We start from the raw sequence: 20102 nt of genomic DNA, 5'->3' as shown, positions 1-20102 counted from the left end.
TCTTCTGTTTTATTCAGTACTCCGTAGCAATGGTGTCAAGGAAAGTATTCATACTTTTGAACAGTTAAACTAATATAAATGCTTTTATATGCACAGATTATTTGTGTTGACCGAAAAGATGAATGTCCTTACAGATACTAAAAGAAAGATACGTTGCACAGATGATATGCAAAATAATGTATTATCTAAAGCTTTACAAGTATTACTTTGTTGGGTCACCTAAGTAAGACCAGATTCAAAAGTGGAGAAAAAGGATGAAAAAAAAAATTTTCTCCACAGAAAATCTGACGAAGACCAAGAAAAAGAAGAAAAACCCTGCATATGAAAAGTGTTTCATATGAGTGCCTACGCTAGTCATGAAGAGACTGATTGATCAAATTACTGTTTCAAATTTCAAACAGTAAAATTAGAAAAATTCATTTAACAGATCTTTGTTTCAATTTATTGTAGGAATTTGTCTCTTATCTTTACTTTGCACAAAAAGTTAAAACTTGGGGGTCGGGCAGGGGCAGTTTATGCTCTTACTTTTACTACATTTTAAGCAAATACCTTCTTACAGATAAATCCTGACAAATTAAAATCAGTATTAAATTACAATTAATGATGATAGTTAATATTAGGGCTCATATTAATGATAAATAGTTACTGTCAAGATTATTAACTCAGTATATCAAATACAGGCCAAATATACAGGAATTCACACCTTTGGGAAAAACTTACCTAAAGATCCAAGCTGGAAAAGACTTTGTATATAATAACTTCGAAAACCTTGCAGGAAGAAAGCCTAATTTGTTCTCTAAAAAGGGTAATTTTCTTGGGGATTATAAAACCAATGAAGTCTAAAAATCCTACTGAGCAGTGACATTTGCCCATTACAACAATTATGAGTTAAAGGGGCTTACTCTGGGAAAGATTCTACAGGATCTCAAGCAATGTCACTATTACAGCTGACCTGTCAAGGAGCAGAATGTGCAATTAAAACAAAGAACAGCAGCTACGCACCATGGCAAGCTTCTGTTTGAGAATGAGATGCCAAATTTAAATATTTATCTTAAATGCAGTTCCATTGGGGCCACAACTGGAGAGCTGTGAATACTGAAAAAGCTTGCGAGCTTTGCTGCTTTTCATCAGCTGACTGTTAAATCACTGGAAATGGAATAACTTCCATGTGGTTTTTTTATTGACATTATGTCATATGGGTTTTTTGGTTGAAACCTTTCAGCCATTTCTGCCAGTAGGTGAAATCCTGTATTTCCTACATTTCTTCATGACCAGAAGTAAAAATATCCAATCAAATTCTATCCAAAAATCAGAATATTTTTCTGTAAGGGATATTTGTAAAGATGAAACAGATTTCATATAGGATAAGACGACAGTGACTCATATGAAGAGTTATATTTAATATGAAAAAAATCTATTTTGAATGAAAGCCTGTGGTGAGTTGACCCTGGTTGGCAGGTAAGCTCCCACCCAGCTGCTTGCTTAGTCCCACCCAATGGGATGGGGAAAGAGAATCAGAAGGGCGAAAGCAAGAAAACTCAAAGTTTGAGATAAAAACAGTTGGGGGGGGGGGGGGGGGGGGGGAGAAAAAACCAACAAAAAACAGATGATGCAAAAACAATCACTTACCACCAGCTGCCCAATGCCTAGCCAGTCCCTGAGCAATGGCTATCTTGGGAAGAGGTAGCCCCCCCGAGTTCTTATTGCTGAGCATGCTGTTACATGGCATGCGGTACCTCCTTGGTCAATTTGGGTCAGCTTCACTGGTTGCGTCCCCTCCCAGCCTACTTGCTAGGGGCAGGCAGAATGAGAAACAGAGAAGGCCTTGACAATGTGTAAGCACGGCTCACCTAAAACATTAGTGTGTTATCAACACAGTTTTGGTCACAAATCTAAAATACAGCACTATACTGGCTGCTATGAAGAACATTAGCTCCATCCCAGCCAAATCCAATACAAAGCCTAATTCACCTTTTCCCTGTCAAGGCAATCCAAAGGGATTACAAATCTCCACATGAAATTTTTTTGTTTTGTTTTGTTTTGTTTCAAATTCAATTCACCAAAGTACTGACATTTCTTTTAGAGTGGGTGGGAGAATCAGGTAGCAACATGCCCTGAAGATAAAACACAGGATTTTTCTAAACAAAGGTACTGCTTACAGTCACTGTAGCAATACTATTGATTGAGCTTCTGATTAAGTAGTGTTAATTGCTATTGAGAAAGATAATGCACTAACCTGCTACAATAGAGGCATGGCACACAGTGTATTTGTCAACAGATTCACACTTCTACATCAGGTAGGTGACTTTGAAAATTCCATGTTTGCTACGAACTCAATCTGTATTGAAAGACCATTTAAGTAGCATATTCAAAATCGCCAACTTCCGTTACCATATAGACTGACATAAAGTTGTAGCTCATGAGAAGAATGAAGACGACTCAGTGAGAACTGGCCAAGGTTAGGATGGAATCAGTCAAGAGCAATGGTTTGAACGCACCAAACGGAAAATGCAGTGTCTGGCCTGAGACTGACTGGCTGTGCAAGAGCAGCTGCCCTCGGGGAGAACGTGGTCTGGTAACCTAGGAGCTATACACTTAAGGGCAATCTTTTAGCAACATCCCAGTCGCCCAGGACTGGTATGACTATGTTTATGTCTAAATGTTTTCTCTGCTAATTGTGCACATTTCTGTTTCGATCAGCTACTGTCAATAATAAAAATCAACTTGAATGTAGCTCGTATCTTCATTAGTCACTCTTTTAGAGAGCACTTCACTAAAGCCACCTCCTCCTCCACCCTCCAAACTGTACTTAACCACTGAAAACAACACTTCAGAAAGAAAGCAACCACAGGAAGCTCAAGTTCTTCACCTAGCATTTTTTCAGATGGGAATTCAACTGCCTAGAAAGGAATTTTTTTCCAAGGAAAAGGAGAAAGAGGAAGTTACAAGTTTCTCTAGTCTGAAAGCTTCCCCTAGGCTGTGAAGGCTCAGGTGACTCCCACCTATAGCCAGATTCAGGAATCAAACTGATATATTTTGTTTGGAGAAAGAATTATGTCATAAAAAAAAATTAACAGTTGTTCATTACTGCAACACAGTACTGAAGACATGAAGGCCAATCTCCTCCTCCACTAAAATTGTCATGGGAACTGTTCACAACAAGGAACAGCTGTGTCCGGAATGACCCACCAGAAACACAACAGTAATAAAGGACTAAGTGCACTCTAGGTTTCTAACTCAGGAAGCTTAGGTATTTCAAAATAAAAACATGTAGACTGATGAAGTTCCAACTGCCGGCACTTCACACTTCCATAAGACGCCTCTCCTTACTGAGCATACGTGTTTTGTTAAAATCATCATTACCAGAGAGTTACAGTTCCTAGCCTATGATCAGCCCAAGGCTTTCCACCACTATTGCAAAATAACAGCTGATCATAAAGGTCAACAGGATGAACATGTTCTTCCCCTCCTTTTTCAACCCTCTCACCTCCCAGCGAAGTGACTGTTACACATCCTTTCACATGTATTGGTGCTGACAGCCTCGTTTAGGAGCTCTTCTGAATAAAAGACGAAACTGCTGCTAAAAAGAACCAAACGTACAAAAGGTTTCTGAACTCTTAAATAGCCATACAAAAGGCTTATTAAACAGCTGGAGTTATTAAGGAGAAGATTACGGAAATAGTATTTCTTTGATGTAATCGTATTAGATAATTCCCTCTCACCACTTAATGAATTCCCATATAACACGAATGGACTGTTCTCTAGATAATTTCAATATTTAAGTTACCAGGCAGAAAGGATGACTAAGTGATCTGAAAGACATAACATTCATAGATAGTAGTATCCTTACTAGATTTATTAATTTAATCATAACTTTTAAATACTTGAAGCTGCAGATTTAAATCTGAACACCAATTTCTCAATTTATCTTTCAAGGATGTCCTTCCCAACTTAAATTTGAGACTTAAAATCTAGAAGTCTCCTAGCTCAGCCTGAACAGGAGGATTTCCACGGACTTCCACCTTCTTTGAAAGTAAACAAAACACTTCTGTAGGTTTTTACACCTGAATCTGTAAAGTTTATGACCTTTAAAAGAAGCATTAGTTACTGAAGTCTGGTAGTTGTTATAAGTGGTACATATTCTGCACTTAGTTTAGCTTGTACTGATCATGCAACATTAAGAGTCACTGTACTCTCAAGTCACAGATCAATGTTCCACCTTTGTGAAAATCTGATTCTGCTCAGGAAAGTAATACAGGTTTTAGAGTAAGAAGTGATCTCAAATTAAGACTGATTACACTACTTTCCCTTGTTTTGATGTACAGTGGGCAATGTCTTCTGACACAAATGAACCTTTTAATACCCATTAATGCCATAGTGGCCAAGAACAGCTGTGAACAGCAAAATGCAGGCAAGTATTGCATATTATTTTGAAGCAGAGACTTTTAGATTAAAAATCCATCTAATTTGGTATTTTTCCAAAGCACATAAGACAAAGAAAAAAGAAAAAAAAAAACCAAAGAGTAGATTATAAGCACTTTTTAAACCTCTAGAAAGCTCTTAAAGTATGATCTCATACTTTTCAGTCTTCCCAATTTGCAACATCTGAAATGAACCCTATAACAATAATTCTAGTAATTTAGAGTATTTTATACTGTAACAACATGTCTTAATGTAACCCTAGTTTGTTACTTCATTGCTTTTCAATCCATTATTTACATCTGCATACAATTTCTTTTTATATATCTGTAATCTTGTACTTTCAAGGCCAAAAAATGCCAAGTTTAACATATCTCAGTTCTCACATGAGGAAACAGCATATTTTATTCCTGCTACAAGTTAAGTAATATCTACATCCTGGGAGTTAAACAGATGCTTCCAAGTTATTTCTAACAATAATGAAAAATACCTTCTGAATTATAACATCATATTTTTAAAAAGGTCCTACTGATTATAAAGAATATAGGAGGCAAAATGATAATCCTAACTGTTCAGCTGTAAAACCTTCATCAGCAAACAGCAAAACAAGATAAGCTTTATTGACAACTGAGATCAGTTTCTTCCTCTGCTCTCATTAGCCATGTCTGTTCTTTAGATTTGCAAGGTACATTTTAAGGTCCACACAAAAAAAAAAAAAAAAAAAAAAAAAAAGGTCTAGTGAGTAACATCCCACTTTTTGTTTTAGCCCTGGGTTTAACCTATTTACTGAAAAGAAAGCTAAAAAAGAAAGCTACGTACTCTTTCTGGATTGACTGACGGAAGAATGTGTCTAAATTTCAGATTCCTGCAATGACTGCAGCCTACATAGCCATTCCAGATCTGGACTGCTAGCTATCCAGGGTCTTGCAAGTAGTATCATCACAGATGCACAAAGCTCAGAAGAGGCTGCAAGGTCCACCTGAGGGCCTAAGTAAATACTCTGATTTCAAGACTGCTATAACTAGACTACTGATAGTACTCTACTTACTAGTACAGTTAGGCTCAACTTGTCCACATGAGCTTTTTTATCATAGCTTTGTGGAAATGTTCTAAATGAGACACTGATGAATAAGGTTTCTTCACTTTTGCACCACTGTCAAGCATGAACCATGCAGAACAATCACAGTATCCAGGTGCTCAACAGCAAAATAACTTTGAGCCGAAGTTCACAGTGAATGAAGAAGAGTCTGCTATGGTTCCTGAAGAGTGGTAAGGGAAGTCTGAAAGATATTACTGACCTTAATTCAGCAGGAGTGGAAAGATATGCTACTAAAAAATCTATCCAGGTCAGAATAGCAATGACTTTCCTAGCTGCAAGATTAAAAGTCAACACTTAAGAGAACTTCACCTTCTGTACTTCCCTGTCCAAATCCATAACTGGCTTTAAAGCATCATTTCAGCACTAGTCCTTCAGAGGGGGGAAGGACAGGAGAAGGAAACAGAAGAAAGAATATTGTTTCTATAGGTGTTCAAACCGAGGGTATGTACTGGTAAGCAGAAACAGCAACCAGCCAAGGTACTCATTTTATATTTTTGTCAAATGTAAATAAAAGCGAAGAGGGAAAGAAACCATTTGATGTTATATCTCGTTAGTGGTGTGGCAGTGGAGAGAGAATGGAAATTATTACATAGATCCATCACTTGTGTATTATTTTAATGAAGAAAAATTTCTAAGAGAATGTAGAGATGAGACAAATGTCTTTACAGAATGCATTCGTAGCCTGACAGCAGCACAGGATCTATCATGATTAGCCAGTGCAACTGGGGTTTCAGTAGCCTGGACCAGCTTCTAACCTTCAGTAATGGGAAAGTTAAGTGATTTTAGGGATTGTTATTTCAGATTTGATTCCACCCCTGGGAATCAAAACAGTGGCATCCATATCAAGCCTCTTCTCCACAAAAGATGTTCTACAGCTGCACAGATGTAATGAAATGCATTAAAGTCTACAGTGAGTGAAGGTGATGCAGATCCAATCTGTTTTGCATTTTATGAATGAGTTTAAATACTGTGAAGAGAAAGAAAGACAGCAAATCAGTAAGTTATATCCTTAGAAAATTACTATCACACTTTGGTCTAAGACATCATCAAGACTACATACAGTGTTCTATTTCTTAATGTTTTATATTAAACAATAACATTAATCCATGGAAAGGAATCAAAAATATCAAGTTACTGTAACTAAATTTTATGGGTTATTTTTCAAAAGGCTTGAGTAGCCTGGAAGACATTTTCCTATTTATCTGCTAGCTACACTGATGGTCTACAACTTTGTATTTTAATTTACCTCTTCCAGGTTAGAAATCTAAACAGTTTAGAAACTTGGGTTAGGAGGAAGTTTTCATATATATATATGTTCATTTGCAAACCAGATGAATGATGCTAGACACCCAGAAACTCGCTTTTTCTTCTAAGCCAAAGAAGAACAGGGACTGACATTCTATTCAAATGTGGACACTGGATCTATATAATTAAGCTAGGATGGAATGGCTGTTAAAACTAGGGGGTGGAAAACATAATTAGACAGAATTAGAATGGGCTATTTTATCCAACAGCATTGCCAGCAGACTTTTTTTAAAACAGTTATGTACAAAGAATTGAAATAGAGGAGAGAGATGAAAACACAGAGGGAACATTGTTCAGCAATAAAATACTTAATAGTATTTCTTTGTTGTAGATTGAGTTTTGCTGGACACAAAATTAACTATATATTAACGTGTAAAGAAGGAATTTTTGTTGTTCTATTCCTTTATTCCTCTAAGCAGTCTCCTGAATCTGGAAGTTCTACTCCAGGTGATCTGGAAAGAATTGTTTTCTTACCACATGGAACAAAGGGATCACCTCCCAACATCCCAGCTGCTGAATAACTTTTTTAATCCTCCTTCCCCTCAATTCCCAGAAGTCTAGAGATACAGAATGTAGTTTAACTGGTGTCATTTGCCTCATCTTCACACAGATTTAGCATGGACTTTTCCAACATTTAAATACTGTTTTCTAATTCATTTTTTTGGAAGCCCTGAACCTGGGAAGGTCAGCCATATTCAAAGGTAGTTTGAACTTCAAGAACATAAGTCAGAGGGAAAACAAACCTGATCTTTCCTCCACTGTAGTGGTGTATTCAGAGTTCTGTGTTTTCAAATACCAGGTTTACAAGAAGGCAGAATGTAAGCCGTAGTCACTCATAAAGCACACTCATAAATAAACAAAAAACCCACAAAGCACAAACAAATCAAAACCAACAAAAAAAACACAGCCCATATACTATAGATATTACAGATTAAAACACAGCTATCAAATTAACACTGCATATGAACAATCAGAAAGAAAAATTAAATGTTAGAAAAATTACATGTTAGTAAATAAGACTATCCAAATAAGGTCTTCTATGCATTCTTATGCCAATATGGGAACTGCGAAAGATGAAGGAGATGCTAAAACCCTTCAGAAGAGAAATGACCTATGCTATCAAAGTAGCAAGAGAGCCGTTGCTGTGAAACCACATGGTGGGATGGATAGGAACTCAGCTGTTCCTATCTGTGTCAACAGGACAAGTACAGAAGACTGAAAATGTCAGCACTAACGAATTCCTAATAGTTATGAAGGACTATGCTGTACTAAATTTGGAATGATTTTTGGAACGGAAACAATGCTGGACAAGATAATTTACGCTTCATATTTACTTCATTCAGATGTATAGCAATGTCATTGCCTTATGACTTTGGAAGGGACTGTTTATGAACAGTATGGCATATAGGATTTTTACCCAAAAGATCAAGAAGTGATTCTGTAGGCAGATCAAGTCCTATCCTTTCTGACTGAAACTGGAAAGAATCAAAATTCAAAAAGATAACAAAAAGATACTCTGAAAAAATATGTATCAATTCATTAAGCACCAGATGGTTCTGAGCAATGCATTTCAAATGAGCTAGCAGCTCTGTGATTTTCAAACAAGATGAGGTCAAATGGTTGGAGCACTGTCATTTTAAGAAAAACTATTATTTAATGCTTCATTTGAGTTTTCTTGTCCCAAGCAACCTAAGAATTTACACAAAATTCCTTCTCAAGGACTTAAGAAGGTCACAAATACTAAGAAATGGATTTGGATTCACACAAAAGTGTGTCCCATAGAGGTATTTTCAGTAGTTTATTTTCAGTTATTACTATGGATGAACCACTTGCATTCACTTTCCAGACCGGGAAAAATGGCTGCATTAAACGAAGCAACAGTGACCTAAAGAAGAAACATAAGAAATACTGGGTTGCATGGACAGAAATGGAGGATTTTAGTTTTTGAAACAGCTGGGCATTCAGGTCGTGCAGTTTTCCTTTTTAAAGATTTCATTTGGCCATCACCTAAGGCTGCTTTTTTTCTTTTTTAAAAAGAAAAAGAGAAGCAATTCTGTTTTCCATTTCTAATAGTTCTGAAGTTGTTATGAACATGGACAATCACCTTTCCATGTCAGAGTACAGCTAGATCAAAAAGTTTCATTAAGGATGAAGAAACTCTAGCTGGTCTTGCATGGTTACACACAAAGGTGACCAGAAGACAGCTTTCACTGATCAATTAATGCACAGCAGAATCAAAACAAAACAAGAACCCAGTTCATTTTAAGCAAATACTGATGAATTCCAAAATGCTATAAAATACATACACAAAACCAAACATATGTTTTAGCTATGCACAAATATGTTTATATACATATAAATACACTGAGTATGTGTAATTCAGACTTGTACCTTCAAAAATGGCACCCATGTTGCACTAAGCTTTTTCTTGTCATAGGTAGCACTGTGACACTGTGCTTTCTCCTGGAATCAGACTCATGGCATGACTGACATGTGCAGATACTTTGCTTCTCTATCAAGTTTATTTTTACAGGCTGTTCACTTTCTTCCACAAAAGCACTTTTTCAAGCACAACTCTCAGGCACCAAAACCAACAGTACAGTAACTTGCAAGCCACAATAAACAATACATTCAGTTTAAATACAATTTTCTAGGAAAATATTTACCAAGGCACAGACACACAGTGAAACAAAATACACACAAGCGTATGGCTCAAAGGTGCTGGAATGCACTACAGATAGGACAGCAGCTCAGTAGAACTGCATTATAAACCAATTGTATTTTATTTATAGAGAAGAGAAGTAAATTGAACTGCCACAGTGGATCAGACTAGTGGTCTGTCTAGCTGTATACATTACCACCTTCTCAAAGGGATGTAATACTGCACCAGGAAAACTGGAGTAACTACACAACGAAGTCATCCCCTAAGCCTCAATAATTACTAGTTTGCTTGATGATCAAAAGAACAAGAGAATAATAGATTACTTCCAATCTTTGCTTATTAATAAAATTCTGATTATATTAATATCTTTAGATAGCTAATCTTTTAAATGTTTTTACATAGGCGTTACATTAAAGCAAGGATTTTCATAAGCTAAGTGTTTTTTTTATTTTCTTTCTACCTTTGATCTTTTTGTCTTGATCTGGTTTTAGTGCTAATAAATGTTCCATTAAAATAAGGAGAAGATATTATCTATAATTTTTCAAGCCAATTACATTCACACGCTTTGGTTTCTTCTAGGGTTCAACATCACCATATAGTTTTGACATTCCCACCTTCCTGCCTCCAAAATACAGTACGGAAGTTTAAAGTTTAGTCAAAATTACAGAAATCAGAAATTAATAATTAAAGTGTACACAAATAAAAATAGCACAAATATTAAGAGCCAAATTGACAGGTCACAAATGTCTTTCAGAAAAAACTTATCTTCTCTATTTCAAATGTACTTCTCCTGTTGATATTTTTAAATACTGGCATTGATACCAGAACAGGACATTACTCTATATTGCAGATTGGCTACAAATTCAGGAAATATCTAATTAGGATTCATTTCATATTACCACAACCTTCACCCTCTTCTAAACTGTGAAATTTATTTGAACTTGAAAACATTAAACTCTAATCTAATACATTTATAAAAAACAATACTAACCTAAGTTAGTAATATTTTCAATGCTAACTAATATTTATACCTAATGAAAGTCTAACCAACCAGGAACTTTCAGAATCCATAATTACTACAAAAGCACAGCACTCCATTCTGGCTCTGTAAACACCAAAATCTGATACACTGACACAAAAAATTTTCCCATTTCTATGACAAATATTAGTATTCTGCATCTTGAAGATAACACCTCACTTAGACCTTCATTCTTCAGAAAAGGCAAGAAAATACATTGCTTAATGCTTTCTATATTATCTCATCTCAGAGTTATACAGATCAAAAAGGAGCCAACCTTTATAATGATATATGTCCCTTCTCATTTTATGCACCCCTACAGATTTTACAAGAGCATAATGTACTTTTTTGCCCAAGATTCCCATTTTAAAAGTTAATTTAGAGTTCTGATTATATGCAATATTTCTATGGAACAAGCACTCAACTATTCTTATCCATTCTGATCTCAACACATGGCTTTTATGCTTAAGATAACTAAAATCCATCCAGTTAAATAAAAAAAGGTAAAGCAGAATTAATCTTGACAGGAATATGCAGGGCATAAAAGCAAGCACCTGAAATGGTCTTTGGTAGCAGAAAATTTACTTCTAATATTTCAGTCTCTAGACTGACAATGGCCTTTACTTTCCCTAAAGCAAACAATTGAGTATTTGGTATACATTAGCAAGAAATACCTTAATAAAACGCGAAAAATTTTGTTATTCCTGTACAGAAACATTGCTAAAACTCACCTGATCGGTAATTTCAAAACGGCAAAACATGACCAAAATAACATGGTCAATACTTCGTCCTTTTTTTTTTTCTTTTTGTCAAATTCTTTTGCATCAGAATTAATTTACAAGTGAAAGTCTGTAAGAATAATATGTTAAATTACACACTTTTTTCAGTGGCTATCAGGTAAGAACTGAAACCAGCAACTACCAGGTATTTGACAGGAGGGAGGGGAGCAATCATCTTTCCTCCCATCCTAACGGCAAGTTTTTGTTCATCTCCTTTAGTCAGTCATTAATCCTGCACAGTATGGCTTACCAGGTCTCAAACGTGGTAAGCTAAAATGAGTCAATAGCATATGAAAAAAGAAGTACTCATTACCATTCTCACATTGGCAATATATTCTTGGAGGAGAAAAAGAATGATCGATTAATAACTCCTGCCAGTTGTCCTAGAGAAAAGGTTACAGAGGCAAAGACGTCATTACTTTGGACTTCTAAGAATATTTTAATTAATTCAGTAGCATGACTGTTAAAACCAAAGCACAGAGATAGGACAAAACTTAAAACAACAACAGCAAAAAAATCGCAAGATCATCATCTTCCTTCAACCTGAGGTCTTGCTCCTTTCCAAGGATTATCCATTTCTAACATGCACCTAAAGGTGGCAGCAACTGTTTACTCTTATAGGCCCAGAATTAACCTTCAAACAGCTTCAAATGCTGTACCACAGGGTTCTATCCAGAAATGAGTCAAATTCATTCTCAGTGCCAGCCTAATGTTATGCCAAGAATTAAGTTTTTCTAACGAACACAACCTGTAGACGACAAAATTTCTGCATACCACTCATCGCCAACTTTGTTTTTTACATTACTGATGTAAAAGCAATACAATCTGATTAACCTGGCCCACCAAGTAACAATTAACATAACACAAAGATACTCCAAATTAGACAAATTCCAGTATCAGAACCCATATGCCAGAAAGATACAGAAGTGGAAAATATTTCCTACCTCAGTCAAAAATCCCTCTACCCCCAAATGCCTGCCTTGCCTTTCCTGTCCAAAATAACATCCAGAATGCACGTAAGCTATGAAGAGGGCTCTTCTAGATTCTAAACAAAAGACAAACTAGAAATATTTAGTACAAGATCCTAGTGGGAGGAATCTTGTTACAGTCTTCCTAAATTTGAATTTGTTCTTTGTTCTTAGAATTAGCACCCACACCTTTAATCAGTTCTCATTATTGCTGTAATTACTAATGTCATTAATCAAGTTACAGAACACAGTCTAGCCTATTTAACTCTACAGACTATATCCTTACATGATACTCAAATGAAAATAAAGCAAAAAGTGGTTCTGGAGAAGAAGAATAAGGGGCAGGGCTCTGGCCCATAGGGGGAAGAGTGTGTGCAGGGAGGTTAAAGGAGGGAGGCAATGAAGAGAGTCTGCAGTTCCACAGGGACGCCCATCTTTACTTATGGGTAAGCTCCTAAGCACTTCCTGCAGAAACAGGAGCAGCATGAATTTCACTTTCTTCACTCCTATCCTTTAGGAACGAATAAGGCTTAATAAGATAAGCAAGCTTGTAAACAAGCCCTTCAAGTTCTTTCATCTTCAGTTCTAGTTGGGAGGAAGTGTTCTTTGGCAGCATTTTTTTTGTTTTTGAAAATATGAATTAGCATATTTTGTAATTTCACTTTACATATATGATGCACATATCTATACCATAACATACATAAGCATGTGGGTGTATGCATATATATTCTAACAATTTATTTAAAAATACTTGTAGGGTATTAGAAGTTAAACTGACTAACCATCCAAAACGGATATTACTTTTCACATCCCCCAGAAAGTTCAAAAGAATATCACTTGCAACATAAATGCTACCTTGGTAGAGGGGATGAAGTGACATGCTTCATCCCAAATGTGACTGCGCTAAGGTTTAAGAATGATTTGAATATGCTGCTCTGGCTTATTAGCAAAATACCCCAACAAAACCAAAAACTCAAGTTGCAAATTCTTAACTGATTTTAATTAATTTCAAGCTATATCCTCAGGTATATGTTCTTTGGTTTGCTCGGCTACAGTTGGACCTTACTTTTTCCAGTCAGGATGAATTTGAGATTGACAACACATTTCACTGTATTTTCCATAAAAAAACACTGGTATTGCAGGTTTCAGACTAAATGGGTTTTGATATACAGTTAGCCCATCCCTGGGCTTCAAACGAGGACTAGCAGAACTGCAGGTATCTCCCCAGTGTCTGAGCCTGCCAGCTCCCGGCTTGCAGAACAGCTTCTAAAGTCAATGAATGGTGCTGCTTCTGGTCACTTCATTACTCCATTTGCCTCACAGTAATAGACCAACTAACATAACCCAGTCACTGAGTTAACTTCACAGTATTACATATTACAAAGGAGACCTACTTTTAATTGGGAGATATTTCAAAGCTGCTATGACAGTTATTTATTTCTTTTTAATCAGTGGAGGAAGCATGGCTCCCCTAGATACATGCACTTAAATATAAAGTAATGCAAAAACTTTTGAAGATGATGGAAAGATTAGTGAAATATATTCCCATTTATGTTCCATACTAGAACATTAGGAAAAATGCTAAACAACATAGTAGAAAAAATAATTTTTCCACAACTCAAAAAAAATTTAGTTTGAAAAGCTAATTTCATCTATTTTTTTGTAATGAATTATCTCTATATTCAAGAAATACCAGCATGGGTGTTAGAACAATGCTTTTGGAACTGAATAAGAATTTATCTGTATGCATGAGCATACCAGTAAAGCTTGTAATTATAGTACAGATACAGTATTTCTGTAGAAAACTTAGTGTTGCATTAAGAATACCAATCTGAATATTCAAAGGAACAGCAGATGTTTAAACAAGAGTATTGCACCTTACATATCACAAGACAATTTCCAATAATATGATCTCATTGCCTTTTATAATTATTGATACTAGTTATTTGCTAACGAGGACCTTTTTTTTTTTTTTTTTTAATTTTTGGTAGACTTCCCATTGCTCAGTGAGGCTGACACACAGAAAGTTACTGGAATTTAGGGTCAACTATTACTTGGTTTACAGTTATTATAATTTCTGTCAAATTTAAACTTATCCACAGGGAGTCTGTAACCCAGTGTGAGGAAAAACCTGACAGTGTGAAGAACAGCAGAAGCACTGTATCCATGAGGAGGTTTATTAGTCCCTAGCCCTGTACCATGTCCATAGTCTGTACCGTGTGTGTACACGCAGACCGCATCTGTGCGCGGTGAGAATGTCAGGGAAGGAATACAGAAACAGTCACCATCTGCTATCGGAGAATGGCTGAATAAGACCATTTTAGCTAAGAAGTTGTAATAGAGAGAATGTGGGTATGCTTCATGGGACATGGTAGGATCTAGTGTGTGTTGAAAAACTAGAAGTCAAGCAGAAGTTTATGAACCTCAGTGGCAATTTTTTTTTCCCCCCACTGTGATGACACTTGTTTAGGATGAGAGTTAATATTTGGATCAGTTGAATGAGGAACTCAATTTTGGACAGGTCAAGCTTATGAGAATAAAATAATTTCAGAGGCTGAAATGTGTGATGGTTTATTAATACTGACTTATTAGCAGGAAGGATGGAAGTGAACATCATTAGCAAACAGATGACAAACAAAGGCTTGATATGAGATTTCTTCCATTTGAAATGGAAAGATATCTTCTCCCATCAGTGCAGAAACTGCTCCTTCCTCCTCCCCACCACAGCAAAAAGAAAACAAAGGAAACCTTGTTAATGTGGAAGGGGAAAAAACGAGAGAGGAAGTTTACAAGAAATTTTGTGCCTTTTTTCTTAGTTTGAGAAGACACTAAGAGAAAAGGATGATTGACAGACAGTTCTGACTTACAACCACAGTTAATGGTAACCTCAGTATCGGTAGCTAAAACATAAGCACAAAACTAGAGATGACTTCCCCCTTCCTCAAGTTTACCTTTGGTGTTTTAGAAGAAAGGGATGCAAGACAAAATAACAGCCAGAAAAAAGAACATATAAAGGTGGCTGCACAAAATATAGTTCTGAAAATAGTGTGCAGGAACATATTCCAGATTTATGAGAGAGGAGAATTACCAGAAAGAACTGAGTAAGGTTCTCCATATCTATAATTGATGTCTACTGGGGGCAAGAAACAGCAACTAAACAAAACCCCAAGTCAGCTTACACTTCACTTCTACAGTTTGGAGACCCATTGAGAAGGAAAAAAGCGCGTTTTTTTATTCCAGCTATGCAGAACACAGGAGGTGTAAGAGTTTTTAAAAGTGTTCTGTTTTAGAGCAGACAAAAAACAGATTATTTTCAGAAATTTCAGTCTAAGGGAACAACTAAAACAGTTTATTTTCCTAAAGAATACTTTGTGAAATATGTGAATATCCTGACCAAAAAATAGTTTTTGTTGCTTGCGAAGTGGATGGTAAATACCAGTTTCACATATTGACCAGACTTTTTTTACCTAACCAGACCTTTTTTAGTTTAACCCTGGAAATTCACCTTAAGATATGTGACTTATGAAGCATAACAAAACTCTGAACTAATTGATTTCTATCAAGATCAAAGTAAATTCCAAAAAACCCACGGGAAGTTTAGTAATAACCACTTTTTCACAGACTTGTGAGGAAATAGCAATGCAGAACAGGCTTTTAGTAGGACATATTTCAGGCCATCCAGATATGTTTCTGGATGAACAAAAACAGAGAGACAAATCGAAATCAAGGTTGCTAAAAAGAGGGAGGAGAATGACTTCTCACAAGGTGGGTAGGGGATGTTGCCTCTAGAACTGAAGACTAGGGAAGCAAAGATAGCAGAGAAGTGTGAAGTGGTGCTTGATGGAGAAATGCTGAAGCCTAGAAGTTTACTACTGTGAAGTTAGCATATTCAGACACATCATTTCAAGGTGTAATTAGGCTGCAAAGCTCTTTTGAACACAGAGTAACTCACGTGACAATCATTTCACGTCCAACTGCACAAAGTACTCCAGCTTCGATTGACTTACCTCCCATAATTTTAGACTGGCAGTTGATAAATTCTGGCTTCTTGTCTGTAAGGTATCGCTGACAAGTGTGATGTAGAACCTGAAAGAATGTGCATTTTTCTGAAGCTGTGCTTGCTACCCATTGGTCAAAAGCATTTTCAAATAGTAAATCAAATTCTGGGGAATCCTAGAAGAAAAAAAAAAAAACACACTACTATTATTCCAGCTTTATAAATGATTTGGAGAAAGATATAGAGCTATTATTGCTTAAAAGGTACTATGTTGGAAAAAGCAGAAAGGTCACGCAACTCAAGACCATCTTGGGATTATTTCTCCTTTGCATATTTTTGGATGCAAAAAAAAAACAGGCAGAAAGTTTTTTCTTGCAGGTATTTTTAATGAGGAATATGCAGCTATGACAAAAATACCTGAAAACAAAAATACTTTAGACCAAAAGATTAAAAGTTGGAATCTCATGAGAAATCCTCATTATCTACAGATCTATAGTTACTTGTGTCTTCTATATTATGCAAGGACTTGTGCCTCTCAGCACAAAATCTACTTTCACACTGTATTATAGAAGATGTGGTTCTGCTCTCGATGCTCAACCAAGAAAGGAAAATAAATAGCAAGTCCTAGTCATTGTATTTAATGTATTATCATAAAGTGTTTCATAGGTCTCAGGATAACATGAACAAAAGAGCACTCCCAGAACAAATCAAAGCCCAGCTCTGTACCATGCATCAACTGCCAAAATAAATAGATTTTATGCAAGAATTTGCTAAATATCATTTCGTAATCTAATCTAGTAAATGCTTTTTTGAATTGATGACACTAGGAATCACAAGAAGACAAGTCTGAAAGGAACACGTCTACACTTAAGAACTTGACAGGATTTTCAATCTCAGAGTATCCCAAGTATCTGTTATTTACATAGCTGCATAGCAGATGCTGGGAACAGGCCTAAAACTCACGTCCCTTATCTATTTGTCATTGCCCTTGTTTTTATTGTCCCTTTACCCACAGAAAATCTAACTGCACCCCCTGCATTTCATAGGGCAGTGGCCAAAGGCCTCCTTTTTTGTACAAAAGACTGTACCGGGTAGTAACAGAATTTGGTGCACCATTAAGATGCTTATGTGGCTGATCACAGCACAGCTTTGAACAAACCAAGGGGGTTAGTCACAAACATATTTTGCTGTACAATGAACACAGTAAGTCACTTTGTGATCACATAGTATGAGCCACATTCCTAACTTCTAATTCTGCTGTTTTAGTACTGAAGATTTGTATTCATAAGCTTATTACATATTAGTATGACTTTGTCTTGAGACAGCTCAAGGCGGACTTATATCCCACATTAAAGGAATAATTCCAGAACTATTTAGTAGAGGGTTGTTTTGGTTTTTTTGGGTTTTTGTTTTGGTTTTTTTTTGTTGTTGTCGTTGTTGTTTAAATCAGTGTGCATGTGCCATTGGCAACTAAACCACACCATCACACTTTGTAGAAAAAGGTAAGAAATGCAGAAGGATCTGAGGAAAGGACTGTCCTAGAAAAAATGCAAGGTTCACAATATTTCACAAACTTAAACCTCAGTAACCTCTCCTGTCCTTGCTTCTACTTACTGCTCTATCTTACAACACAGCCGCATGCCAAAATGGACCCCAAGAGGCTTATAGCTGAAGACACGGCAAACAAGGCTCTTATTTTTCTCTTTACAAAGAAGAGAGAGAGTAGGAAGAAAAGTAGGGAAAGACAGGAAGAAAAAGCCCCATATGACTATGAGCTTTGGCCTCCTCCCAACTTTCCCATTAAAGTCTACTTCACATATTCCAGAGTTATTTCTTTTTTGAGAATTTGCACTTAAACCTGTGTCTTATCTTCCCAGACGCCTTTTGAATAGTGAAAGAATGCCTGATTCACAAATCAGTTATAAAAGAGCTCCATTTTCATTTTCTAGAACTGTTCAGACTCACCCGATTAGGGTCTATACCATTGACCTGGCGAAGTTGCTCGAGCATCCACTGTGTTCTCCTGACAAAAGACGTAGAGCCTTCAAATTGCTTCACCTTTGTAATAGATGCTTGAGCTGGTTTCTTGTTCGTCACTGAACATATAAAAGAAAAAACATACGACTGAAATGGTCTTAATGTTTCAGGAACGTGCAGTTTAGTTCACTGTATCAGTAGCTGATTTGCTAGTGTATTTTCTATAATGTCCCACAAAGTAAACACATGTCACTGAGTCTGACAGTAGAACACATTCCCTTTCCTGGATAACATACTGAAAAGCACATTCCTTACTGTCAGAATGATGGTAGGATGCCAAACAAGCATTATACTACTCAAAATTGGATATATTTTCGCCATTATCAGCTTAAGTTGCCAACACCCTGTAAAAAACAAAACTAAACCACAGGTCTTTCCATCTGCATTCTTACAGTCACCTTACTGTTCTCTTTCCCCACGCTAATTAGCAGAGGTTTCTCATACCCAGCCTCTTATTCATTTCTTTCTCGTCATTTTAGACAAGAGAACACACACACACGAAAAAGACATCTCCATGTAAGTATAAGTCCATTTATGTACCTTTTTTAAAAAAAAATCTGTTAAATTGTCTAAATCTTTAGACTGACTTAAATTGTCTAAGTCTTTAGACTGACTTTCATGATGGTGATTGATTGAAAAAAAATAAAAAGGTTTCTCCAGCCTTTTCACAGCATGTCACACATAGGTCACATTTGTATAACACCACCACCATCTGTGACATTCAATTCCCAATTTCCAGTTTCCAGTCAACAGACAAAAGTATATGTACCTACTGCATTGAGGAAGTAAACCCACCCAATCAGACAATAGTCTGTGAAAAATACAGTTGTAAGAATTAAGGAACTAAAGATCGCTCAACTCCCCCCCCCCAAATATTAGGTACCACAAAGAACATAAATAAGAACAATCTTACTTGTTATAAACAAAATATATGTTAAAAACCACAAAGTCAGTCATGCAAGACAGCTCTGCTTTTGGAAAAAGAAAAAAAAAAAAAAAAAAAAGCATAAAACACTCCTATTACTGTATCCTTAACTCAGCATCAGGTTTTCAAAGAGTACTTAAACTTTAAAGCTAACTTTTCAACAGCAGGAAAATTGGCTTCCAGTATTAGACTTTTTCTCTAAACAAACAAATTTTCTTTTCATCAGGATAACTTTTAACCTCCATGGAAGTTTTATAAGCAGTTTTAGGCACTTTCTATAGTCATACTCTGTATTTTATTTACATATTATTTATCTGCAGCTGTATGTTAAGTCACTTCCAAACACACTTCCACCTTCTGTGAAGAAATAATTTCTAGAATCATTGTACTGCACAATCTACTAAAGATAATGTGTCATTTATTTTTCATCTTAAAGTCTTTGTTTCCAAAAATCCTTTTATCCATATGGTCCTCCAAAAAGAATATTATTGGAAAAGTCACTTTTCTCTGCTTTTAGATGCTGGCAGTTAAAGAAGACTTTTAAAATTATCAAGACGTGAATAGCAAGACTGCTTATTTTTGTGCATCCCCTTTACCCAAATAAATCAGGAAAACTAACAGGCTTCCCACTCTGAAGATGCATGCTGCATACACTTCAGCACTCAGAGGCACAGTTATACAGTAAGTAAATAATGATGTAATACCTCATCATTCCATAAAGTTAAAAAGTTAATATTGTTTCTTAGGATGAAAATTTACCAATGCACAGATCACTGTCTTGATGTTAAATGTACTTTGGAATAGATTAGCAAATTCAGATTAATATGAAAAGTTCTTTTCAATGTCTCAGATTTATACATTTTCAGTTCAGTGTGTGTCTGTGCATGTGAACG

General features: G+C 36.1%; 1 protein-coding gene across 3 annotated transcripts in view; it reads right to left on the bottom strand.

The window, feature by feature from the left end:
- The window catches only part of STXBP6 (syntaxin binding protein 6), a gene marked incomplete at both ends in the record, with an annotated part of 89459 nt that overhangs the window by 15666 nt on the left and 53691 nt on the right, over positions 1-20102 (bottom strand). For 2 of the 3 annotated variants that reach the window (XM_082316595.1, XM_082316596.1), the window contains 2 exons: positions 16258-16423; positions 18213-18343. The exons of the other annotated variant lie outside the window; for it this stretch is intronic. In XM_082316595.1, the coding sequence (XP_082172721.1) occupies positions 16258-16423; positions 18213-18343 (297 nt within the window). The remainder of the gene's footprint in view (positions 1-16257; positions 16424-18212; positions 18344-20102) is intronic. 3 annotated transcript variants of the gene reach the window in all.

The sequence above is a fragment of the Platalea leucorodia genome (assembly GCF_965183815.1).
Source record: "Platalea leucorodia genome assembly, chromosome: 7".
In the NCBI taxonomy this organism is placed as follows: domain Eukaryota; kingdom Metazoa; phylum Chordata; class Aves; order Pelecaniformes; family Threskiornithidae; genus Platalea; species Platalea leucorodia.
The sequence above is the reverse complement of the archived record's forward strand: the minus strand, read 5'-3'. Positions and strand labels throughout refer to the sequence as shown.